At 37.7% G+C, this 12,619-nt stretch overlaps 1 protein-coding gene across 3 annotated transcripts in view; it reads right to left on the bottom strand.

Moving 5' to 3' along the window:
• The window catches only part of srgap2 (SLIT-ROBO Rho GTPase activating protein 2), a 183,590-nt gene that overhangs the window by 58,063 nt on the left and 112,908 nt on the right, over positions 1 to 12,619 (bottom strand). For all 3 annotated transcript variants that reach the window (XM_056468435.1, XM_056468433.1, XM_056468434.1), the window contains one exon: positions 5,362 to 5,424. In XM_056468435.1, coding sequence (XP_056324410.1) covers positions 5,362 to 5,424 — 63 coding nt within the window. The remainder of the gene's footprint in view (positions 1 to 5,361; positions 5,425 to 12,619) is intronic.

Raw genomic sequence — 12,619 nt, forward strand, 5'->3', positions numbered from 1 at the left:
AATGTAAACATTGAAAGAGCTCCCTTTCCACAAATAGGGTACGTGTTGGTTTACTGCTACTTTTAATAATAAATAGCTGGCACAAATACTATGTTGTGGTAGTAACAATGATTTTATGTTATGTAAAGCCATTATTTAAAATTAACAGTATCAAAATAAGCTAGAATTAAACACACTACTCTCTGTATTTGTCACAATCACCGGCAACCTTGTCCATACAGATCGCTGAAGAACTACAAATCTGCCACTAAAAGAACTACAAATCCTGTCATGTATCTTACACACACCTGTTCCCGGTTCTCCATTGATTACACACACAGCTGGCAGCTACTCAAGAAGTTTTACACAGATTACAATTTTACAAATTTACACATTTTACAAATTACTGGAACGTCTTTACCGGTAATTTCAAATAAGCGCTGTTCACACAGGCAAAATGTTTTGGAATTTTTCCGGAAAAGACCAATCACACATTCATTCCCAAATACCGTTAAATTCTGACATCATTAACGAGAAATAACCTCTAAACGGCTGCACTTGTATTTGTAAACACAGAAGGGGTCAGGCTTTTGTTGATGGTACAAAATATGCCTGTGTGCGCTGGTGCTCACCGGCTGCTTCACGTGCACACGCGTCAAGCAACTGAAGCAAAGCTTGAGGGTAAACAAACAGCGGTTTATCATAAGCATTTTATTGATACTTTTTTCCACAGCTGGCATTAACATTGGAACATTGAAACGTTATCTGACTAACATCTAGCAGCTAAATGTGTCTGGAAAAATATTCAAAGGCTTTTATTTTCGTAAACAGCATGAATGTGAAAAAAAAAATTCAAAGAAGATATAGGAGGTGATGCCAAGAAGAGAATTTGTAGTCCTTACTTATTTTTTAAAGATCTAAATAGACTCTTTTCACCTTTTGTTGAATGGAAAAGTTCCATAGATGTTTTTCATAAAATCGTAGATTTTTTTTATTAATATAAACAACATTTCAAGGTGTTTTCACACCTGCCTTATTCAGTTGGGTTGATTCGCACTAGAGTTTGATTCCCTCTTGGTGCGGTTCATTTAGGCAAGTGTGAATGTAACAATTGCACTCGAGTGCACACCAAAAGTTGACCAAAAAAAGCATACCGAGACCTCCTTGAAGAAGTGGTCTCAGTATGCTTTCAAGCGAACCCTGGAGCGGTTTGTTTGTGGTGAGAGCATGATCCAAACTAAAACAGACCCAACAGCAAAAAGTACTGCACCTTTTTGGACTATTCCTGCTGCCGTAGTCTGATGCGCGGTCCCATTATATGGGGTGTGGAGTAAAATAGTTTGACAGCGCTTTACCAACAATTTTAAACACAGAGAGAGTGGGGAATATTTTGTATATATCTATTATTAATATTTCTGGAAAATGACCATATAGCAGTTTGGCTAAATTAATTTACGCCTCCTCCTGAAGTGACTTGCGATGCACATGTGCCTTCGCAATGCATTAAAACATTGTTTTCCAGCCGCAGCCACATTTCTTTCTTAAAATGTATAGTTTGTCTAAAGTGATGTATACAAACTATATAATATTGACCTTATTCTTCAACGCGGAAGTGCGCTTGTTTTTGCGATTGTTTTAGAATTTCAGATTCAGGATTTGCCTGAACAGCTACAGCTACGCCCAATCGTACGTGAGGAATAAGGTCAATACTATGACCAGGGATACAATCAGCCAGCACAGTCGTCCCTCCATAATAAAAAGAGCATCATTTTGTGTTTGACGGTTTGTTTACTTGTCATTCCATTGGCATTTTCCTGCACGTGACCAATAGAAAAGCAGTTTAGGAAATACATTTAATAACAAGGAGTGGCCAACGAGTGATGTGGATTTTGCACATGACTAGGCATGGTACGATAACCGTCTTCACCGTGGTTTGGAAAAGTTAAGGTTTTAAAACCGTCAAAATTTTTTGTAATACCGTTCTTAAGGTATGTGCACGATTTTTTTTTTATTTACGAGCAATTCCAGTGTTATGGATGTGACATTTGCAGTAAAATCTCAGAACATAAAGTATACGTTAACATTATATTGAAACATCTCTTTGTATTTTCCAAAACAACTAAACACAGCAGAAAAATATCAATTTGTAAACATGTTTTGTATTTTAAATGAGGAAAATCAACATGCGTTATGGATGTGACCAAAAAAGTATGTGAGTTTACAGTATACAACATACTTCGTAGAAATTCTGTGAAAAAAAATGGCACAACCCAAAACAAATAATGCTAATCAAAAGGAGTTGGCTCTCTATAGAACAAAAACAATTGATTTTATGTTATTTGCCGTTTTTTGCATTTATGAGGAAAAGCTCTGTTATGGATGCGACATATGGAATTGCCACATGTGTGATTTCTGTAAATCAAATATAATAGTTTGAAAACATTAACAGAGGCTTTTTTGAGTATTTTTAAAACACTGTAAAATACTTGCTTGCACAAAAAAACACAAAAACGGTTTCGCTATTTTGGGAAAATCTTAATTTTGTTCATGGTAAGGTTGACATTTGCATGGAATTGCTCTTACAATTTTTTATTTGTATTTTTTAGGACAACAGTATCTCCAGCAAAAAAATAGCCAAAGATGCTGTCTTAAATTGTAAAGAAATCTGTGTTTTTGAAACAAATGAAGACAGCAGAAGTCAATGATTCTTCTGAATTATATAGCCTGATGTGTTTACTGCTCCAACATATCATAAATCTTTCAAAAAAGGGAATATATTGTTTTAAAGGGGGGGGGGGAGTATTTGTTTTTTACCAAGACATTTAAAATGAATGTATTTTCGAGCAGTGAGCACAATACCGTGACACCATGATATTTTTATCCAAGGATATCATACTGTCAGAATCTTATAGGCCAATGCCTACACATGACTGCATTTTTGGTTCTTTTCAACTGGTTCGGACCAAAGCAATCAGTGTGTTGTGAAAAGGACCCAAAAACGAAAATGCTACAATGTATCATTTGCTGCCCTTGGTCCGGACCAAATGAACCAAACCACAGATGTGAAAACACCCTCAAATTAAATCCATTTAAAAAAATTTAACAAACAGAAACTATAAAAATAAATAATTTAAAACATGAATAAATACCGTTAATAAGCATGTTAATGAGCATTATGATAAGTACTGCCTTTACTGATAATCTGAAAAAACCCTATTTTAAACCTGGCTTCTGGAAAGCACCATACATGCAAACTGCATATTAAATAATAATTATTCAAGGCAAAAAAGAACACATAGTGTAGCTGGAATTTCATAAACTCTAAGGATTACAGTGGGTAATTGATGAGACTGAATTTCGCACTTCTGACCGACAACTGTTGCTGTTCATTACCATCTCGAGAGCATCATTGCCATTTGGAGAGCTCTTATACTCTGCATCGCTCCTCTTTGACAACGCAAAAGCAATAGATCTTCTTTAGAGTCTCAGGTAGGTTCGAAGCAGTCAAATCTCATGCCAGCTGGCAGAAGATTACAATTCCTATTCGCTCCTTCTTCACGTCCCTCTGTATTACTAAGGAATTACAACTTCTCCCTTGTAAAACATTATTTTGTTCACATGCATACAGTAAACACATCCATTTGAAGACACATAAACATTAAAATGCAATTAAATGGTTCCTTGTAGGGCCTTTTAAATCTAGTTCAGACACACCCTGTAATGCGACCACACATGGGGGCACATAGTGGATAAAAGCTATCGAAATGTTTTCAACACAAAGAAAAAGTAAGTACAGCCAACCTCACGCCTCAAAAACTCTGATTGGACTACAACCACAAGAGACCAAAATAATCACTCAACTGTATGTACTGTAACAGTTTGACAAAATGCTACAAGAGATACTGAAAGAGCTAGAAACAGGACAGTGTCAAGATCATAATAGTTTTGGATTTTTCATTAGTTTTAGTTTCATTAGTTTTATTTCGTTTTGACTTTTGCTTTCAAATTCAGTTAGTTTTAATTAGGTTTAAAGGTAGATTTATTCGTTTTTATTAGTTTTTATATTTTTAAATTGCTGTTAGTTTCATTTTCATTAGTTTCAGTGTGTTTTTTTTTGTAAATTAGCATATTTGTTAGGTGCAAGATTCAAAATCATCAATTAATCAATAAATAATTGTATAATAAAAACTCAACCAAAGATAAGCTACATTTTTTGACAGAAGAACAATACCATCTACCCATCCTCAAATTCAAATACAACATCCCACAAGATAGCAGCCCTAAGTACAATATGTGTGCAATGCTGCTTCTGAGGTTAGATGCACAGTAGTGATGACAATCTTCCCATATTTAGACTCAACATAATAACAATCTGTAGTCAGCAATTATAATTTCAGTCATTTAAAGCATCACCCTGATCTGAAAAGTTTCTTACAATTACGTTTTACAACCCAACTGAAGCATGATTCACTTATTTAAAGAAATAGACTTTCTGCTATGAAATAAAGTTCATAACAATCACGCATGAGCAGTATTAGCGGTTCACCAGTTCTCAAATCTGACCTCATTGTACTGTTCTGATAACTGAATAACTATGTATAAAAAACCTGTATATATTGGTTTAGTCAGAGGGCAGTATGGGCCTGTAAAAAGTAGGTTGTTTTTGAATACATGCTAAACGTTACTGGAGACGCGAATCGTTTCACATGATTCAATTCGATTTGGTGAATTAGTTCAAATGGTTCACTTAGAAGATCCGTATAAAGAGAACAATTCGTTCGCGATCACGATCACAAATACAGAAATAAAACCCATCATTGGGCACAAATGTGTTAAATGAAAACGTTTATGTGTCTGCTTGGGTCATATTTAATGTTGTCACCATGCTGCTGTCATGTCCACTGGTTGTTTTTGTCGCGGGAGCAGCAGCGAGAATGACTAGAGGAGGACCAGCTTGATCTGGCCATTGACATCAGGTCTACAGACTCCAAGGTGCCGTATGGGTCAAACATCTGGCAACGCGACGTACATAGATTTACTTCTAAAGGGCATACATTAGGCTTATGTATTTAATACATTTACAAAGGCCAAAACGAAGGACGTTTTTGCTATAATTGTAGTTAGTTTCAGTTAGTTTTGTATATATACAATAAAGTTTCAGTTAGTTTTTATTTTTATTTCAGTTAACGAAAATATTCTTTTCAATTCTAGTTTTCATTTTTTTGTTCGTTTTCATTAACTATAATAACCTTGCACTGTGTGTCTTCACTCTGTTTGAAAGTTTAAGGTATACAGAATCACAAACCGAACACAACACATAGAAAGAAGAATCACTGCCTTAGATATAGTTTTGAAAGTATTTAGACTGCGTTTTTATCTTACCGTGTACAACTCATTGAGGACTTTCATCAGATCCTCCTGCAGCTGGAGGCCCACCTCTTTGCTCTGGAAGAAAGAAAATAAAAACATTAGCAAAATAGTAAAAGACAAATAGAGTGAGATAATGGTGTGGATCATGATTAACAGTAGATCCCTGTGCTCTGTTAACAACTGACTATCCTTCTTGAGCTGTGAGCCCCGAGGATGTCACTGTTAGACAGACAAATGAGACGCCTATCTGCCCTTTCAGTAATGGAGGTCAGCACCAGCTAACCTCAGACACATCTAGCTCAATACAGTTCTGCACACCTACTCTGATACTGGAACATTGCACACTGAACCCGATTAACCACATGTTCAGCTGAATATGGGATTTGCAGGATAAACTTATGGGATATGCAGGAGGATACAAACGTTGTACAGAGTGAAAGATGGCTAAAAATGCTCTCTTTTTCTATTTATAGACGTTTCATTTGGAAGCATGTCCTATTATGGAAGTAAAATGAGTTGCAAACATATCAATGACAGATCAATTCACTCAAAATGGTGTACTGTGCTTCTTGTTAGCACTTATTCATACTGTACTTCAAATTTGTATGATAATATTCAACATTTTTTCTGTTTGTCTATACAATGAGAGTTTGTGAAAACCAATAGTGGGACACTGAGTGGGACTCGAACAAAGCATGGTCTGTATCTGTCAATCACTAATGCCAGGAAGTACTAGGAAGTTTACTTAACAGATCTTACTAGCTGACCTCCATTACACTAAACCTCACTCCCATCCAGGTAACAGCACCAGTGTACCCCCTGCCATTCTACTCATCCTGCTCTGACCAGAATTCAAACTAGTATATCTGGAAAGGGAGGCAGGTGCACCTTCAAGGTTGCTAAAGACTAGGGCCTTCAACAATATCTGCTAGCGAGCCTCTTGAGGTCAGAGGAGTGATGTTTACTTGCTCATCTCCTATTATCTTACACGCATCAGGGTCACACCAATGTAATCCCTGTGCTTCTACACCAATAGCGTAAAGTGGGATTCAAGCTAGCATCTCTGGCATGGAGGAGGGTGCACTAACAACAATGCTAATCAATTGGTAGTGCAGCTCTTGGTGTGATTGTGAGAAAGTATGTCCTATACAGCTACTACTCCCTGCTCACCCCAAATCTTAAGCCCGTCAGGGTCATGGCACCAATGTAACCTTACTGGTTCAACCCGCAAAGCTTCATATTGGAATCAAGCTTATGTGTTCAGCTAGTGTGGAGTGTGCACTAACAACAATGCTGAAGATCATTGCCTTTAACATCAATCACTACCTCTTGATGCCAGTAAGTAAGGTTTACGTCCACAGCTTCTATTATCTGGGCCTCCTGCCAACTTTACACCCTTCATGGCACCAATGTAACCCCTTTGGTTCTAGTTGAACCACTATTAAGTGCTCTGTGCACCTGCAACTGAAAAAAGAATCAACTCTATTCGGAAAAAGCACCTGATGTCATGCGCTCCGGCACTAAGCCATATGATACAGTGGTTGCATAGCAACATAAAAAGTACAGCTCACTGCTCTTTCCTAAAGTCAAAAAAGGCAGTATAGTGCACCTCACATTTACAGAATTAAAAGGCATTTTCTGTGTGATCAGTGTGTTTAAAACTTCTGCAGTTGATGTGAATATCTGTTTATGCAAGACTAAACAGTTTCATAATAACATGCGCTTGAGTATTCAGGCAGAATACTCATTTCTGTGAGATTTATCCTTTAAAGTCAGTAGTGTCACAACTTACAGTTACAAAAGTTTCTCGCAATTGTGCACTTGCATCTAACCTTATACTTCTGTTAAAGCTGTTAAAGAAAACTTAAGTGTACAGACAATGTACAAATCAATTTGCAATGAACTGGAAACCATTACATGTGAACTTGATGAGACTTCCTTTAAGAGCCCATAGAATAAAAAGCCTGGTAAACTCTGTGTGACATGGAAAAGGTGGTTTGCCACTCTGGTGGATGTTCTATCTTTTAAAATGAAGTTTGGGAATGAAGGAACAGCATGACATGAAAATAAAGTGCTTGGGAGTTCAAGCCCAATCTTCAATCACTGTGGGCTGATAACTGGAGAGCCAGCCAAGAAGATGTCTAGCATTCACTAAGGGGTTTTAGTCAGTCACTCCTTCCCTTTTCGCCACATTGACATTTTTGTGGGGTTTTCCTGTTTTTGTAGGTTGGAAAAAGGATTTGTGGCTGTTGGACAGATGTCAATCAGCTCTTGGGGATGAGAAATGATGCAAGAGAAAAGAAATGAGTGACTTAAAGGAAATTAGGTGTGTTCATGGGCGTGTAAAAACAGAAGGGGGAAGTTACGGGTGAAAGAGAAACGGAGAGAGCGTTCACAAATAGTCAATCTGTCAATCTTCACAAACAGCGATTGTGCAGTCACACAGCCTCCTTCCTGTTGTCTATGATGGAAAGACTTAGATGGATGAGTAGGCTGTGGGGAAGCGTTCCTCAGGAGATCCCCTTTGCAGAGTCATTCATAATGAAGGTCTGCTGGGTTTTATTTGGAAGCAGTGGACTGAGTAATATGTGAGAATGTGAAAGAACACCCAGATTCAGAGCATGGGATGAACTGCCTTGCTCACCTCATTTCTCTAAGCATGCCTGTTGAAGTTGGCTGAGCTGAGGTTGAGTTCATAACTTGAACAAGGCAATAGAAGTATATTTTGCTAATGAGTTAAATAAAACAGTAAAATAATACCTGGATATAACTCTTTTCTCCTGCATTGTCATTATATACATATTCTATCTGACATAATAATTTCACTTGAATGGCAATGGAAATGTTAATAATAATCAGCTTTTTTCATGCAATTAAAGTGAAAATATTAAACCTAAACAAAGGTCATAACCTAAACATGCTACAGATCTGGGGTGAAGCATATCCTTTACAGCCAGCAGTTAAGTCTCTGCAACTGTTACATGGTCACCCTGTCAGTACCTGGATGGAAAACTACATGGGAAAGCTAGGTTGCTGCTGGAAGTGGTGTTAGTGAGACCGGCAGGGGTGCTCAAGCTGCAGTCTGTGTGAGTCCTAATGCCCCAGTATTTAGATAGGGACTCTATACTGCACAGTAAATGCTGTCTTTTGGATGAGACACATTTTAAATGTTCTTTGAAAAAAAGTAGGGTTTTAACCCCAGTATCCTGGCCAAATTTGCCCTCTGTCCATTGTGGCCTCCAAACCATCCCCATATCATAATTGGCTTCATCACTCTGTCCACCAATCAGCTGGTGTGCGCTGTGGCGCAATATGGCTGCCGTCGCGTCATCCAGGTGGATGCTGCACACTGGTGGTGGATGAGATTGCCCCATTGTGTAAAGCACTTTGAGTGTCTTGAAAAGCGATAAATAAATGTAAGGAATTATTAATTATTATTAATATTATTTAAATCTCAATGTGAAACAGATGGAATCTATGCAACCCAGACTTATTCTGAAAACGTACCGCTATATACATTTCTGGAAACTGTGTAATACGTCCCAGGAGCTACATTTTTAAGCAGTTTTTGTTATCACGATTCCACCAGAGGCAAATGCTTCAAATCTCAAATTACTCTCACTAGTGCCATTCGCGCCAGCTGTTCTTGTGTAAATCCACCAGAGGCCGCTGTCAACTCACTAACTGACTGACTAAATGACTTGACCGCCTGAACGATTGACTAACCCACTCTCCTCCTTCCCTAAACTCAACCAATAGTGTTTTCAAAAGCACTTATTGACCCGCCCACCCACTTCCCTAAACCCAACCGACAGTTTTAAAAAGAAATACAGAAAAAGAAAGCCTTCACCTGATCATTTTATTTTTTGGCTTCTGTTTATGTCTTAGCCACTTTCTGGAACCATTCTTCACCAGACTCAAACCCTGTCATTGTGGTCAACTCCTCACTAAGTGTCATGTCCGCCGACATACATGGCGAGCTACTGGTCAAACTGGCATCAACAGGAAAGCCGTCCATATGAAGGTAAGCAGTCAGCTGGTAAGGAATGGCTTCATACTGCCCCGCAGCGTTCGGTTTAAAGACAAAACACAGCCATATGTACTTCTGGATACATCATTCGCAATCTCCAGAAATGCATATAGGGCTATGTTTTCAGAACAAGCCTATGTTGAATTTATTTGGAAAACTTATGAACGTGTGGCTTTTAAAAACGTTTCATTTGAAAAAGTAAACAGGATTTTTTTTCCGTGTAAAAATGTTACAAAACCATGTTTTGTGTCAGTTTTGTGTAATTTTAACATGAGAAGCTCATATGATGCATGAGACGATTTTGTGGTTTTTCTTTAAGGTATTTTGTGCGCAAGTTAATATATTTCTAAGTGGAGAAATGGAAAGAAAATATTGGAAAATTTAACTTATTAAAATTACATACGAAAGCATAATTAACATTCATAACCTCATCAGCAAAACAAACATAAACATGTCCAGGTGTTAATAAATCCCCAAACAACACAAGTCAATTCAAGCCACAGCTACTGTAATAAAATGACTGAAAACACTCCGAACAGTTGATTTCTCTAGTAAACAGTTCTAAAAATACCTCTAAGCGGACATTCAAATTCTTTATTCATAAGAATGTCGTCCCGTTACATTTTATTGTCACGTGTGAGTGTTAAACTGAAGGTGTGGGAGATAGTTGGAAGCATATGGTCTCCCCAGCTGACGTCTATAAGCTCATTTGTGGCTCCAGTTTGGCTTGTTGGCTGTTGGATGACTAGTCGAACAGCCCTGTGGCACATCCCCATTTCAAATCAGTTCAATAAGGAGCATTTGATGGATTTATTCAGCCTGCTTTTTCTATTAGGACTGTTGGGTCTAAAGCACTTCTTTCCATTTTCCCTTCCTCCTCTCTCTCGCTCCGTCGCCCTCAGACACACATAACACTTCCCCTGTATGCAGCATAACACTCCTGTGGTGAAATGGATCTTCAGGAGTGCGGTCGGAGCAGGCAGAGCTGCTTTCTTCCATCTGCTCGGAGACACACTCCAAAGACAACACGCATACAAAGAGACCCCAAAAAAATGGGAGTCAACTATTGATTTTCCACGAAGAGCTCTATAAATCTATTGGGCAACAGAGGAGAGACTCTAGGACGGGAGGACATGGATTTATGAGCCTTAACGACGAGATGCACTTGTTAAATGAAAAAGATCACACGTTTGTCCGCTAGCCTGGCAGGAGATTGGTTTTGGTTCTGCACAAATCTGTCAGAGAAACATCACTTCAGGGTGTGCGTGTGTGTGTGAGAGGATTGGTTTACTGGCACTTCACATCAGTCACTTGTCAAAGGATCGCTCACATCAACAGGGCTTCTGCTGCTAATTCCCGAGTGCAAGTGGCTGATGAAAGTTATTTGTCTTGAGTCAGAGTGTTATGTAAAAACACAAAAAAAAAAACATTCTGTTCTTATTTAGTAATGAAGGCCACTTTAGAAGAAAAATCTGCAAAAGTTATGTCCCTGACATGAATAATATTTGTTGGTTACTGGTGAAGAAAACACAGCCAATGTTCCACAGTCGAGACTTTACCTAATAAAGATAAAGAATTCGACTTTTCCTTTTTTAGCAAATAAGAGCATCATATGAAATGATTATAAATGAAAGGTTACCAGGGGACATTAATATACATATTCCCCATGCTGTGTTGGGGTCATGTCTTTTTCCCAAAAATGTTAATGTTACTTTTGAATTTTAACCAACCCAGGATCATTATTGTTACGTACGTCTGTATACATTTCTGGAGATCGCAAAAATGTCCCAGGAGGTACTTTTTTTTTGTTGCTGTTTTTGTTTTCAGGAATCCACTAGAGGCCGCTGTGTATGCTTTTTCAGAACTGAAATTTCTCTCACAAGTGCCATTCGCGCCTGCTGTTCTCGTGTACATCCACAAGAGGCCGCTGTCGTCTGATTGACTAACTGATCAACCAATCCCCCGATCCTCCCCTTCCCTAAATCCAACCGACAGTGTTTTCAAACGCAATCCAGAAAAAGAAAAGCCCTTGCCGGTTGATTTTTATCACATTTTCAGGTCTTACCACGTTCTCACCCTGTTAATTATTTGTTTATTTTATTTTTTCCTTGCTCTCTGGAAGCGTTCTTTGCTGGACTCGAACTGCATTGTCACGGTGAACTCCTCTCTGCATCTCAAGTCCACTAATGTACATGACGAGCTACTGGGCAAACTGGTAACAGCGGAAAAGCCGTCCACACGGAGGTAAGTGGTGAACTGGTAGCACAAAAAGAAACAGAAGCCATCGGTGGTGTCATACCACCCTGAAGCTTTCATTTTAAAGACAAAATGTAGCTCTGGCTATATAATTTGCATAATTCAGGGGAACGTTGAGCCTGTGTTGCATTTAACTTGCTACACTTTTTTCTTTATTATGATTAATACGTCATAATTATCATAATTATCATAATACGTCATAATTATGATTTTTGAATTTAGTTTTTTGTAACTGACTAATTGCAGACCTCACTGATCTCGAGATTATGCACCTCAACATAAAGACCTCATACTTGTTTCCACAGAATACATGTTTATATTACCACACAGATACAGACACACACACACACATACATTTACAGTAGGTGGTTTATGATGATTCTCCATTGCCGTAATGTATTTTATACTAAAAAAATGCTTATTTTATTGAATTATCCTACACCTACACCTAAATCCAACTCTGTGGCAAATTTTGAATGTGAAAAGACCACATTAGGTATAATTTGTAGCAGTTTTAAAATATGAGGTACACCTCAACATTGTAATATCTAGGTCATACCCAGGTCATTATACAAATGATACACCAAAACCAGTACACTTTTACACACATTTTTGCACAAAACAACAGGGTTCAATGAGGCCAAAGATGCTTCTTTGCATTTACTAATTTTTTAAGTTAAGTGGTTGTAAACAATTTATTTGGCCAGAATACATACAAATTAAGTTGAAAATTACTAAATTTAATTTGCTTGTTTAAATCCAACACATATAAATTGTTTGCAACAATTTTGCAGACATCTTTTTTGTCAGTGCAGCTTCCAAAATACAAACCTTTTCCTTAACAAAACGAAAAGACTGCCAGAAGTCAATATTTGGTGATAATTAAGCATAACATAATTTATTATATTTTTTATTTGTATACCAGTTTTTGATAGAAAACACAAGTAACTTAATGTGCATCCCTGAACACGTGATCGATTAAAA

This window comes from Danio aesculapii, chromosome 11, assembly GCF_903798145.1.
Source record: "Danio aesculapii chromosome 11, fDanAes4.1, whole genome shotgun sequence".
NCBI lineage: Eukaryota > Metazoa > Chordata > Actinopteri > Cypriniformes > Danionidae > Danio > Danio aesculapii.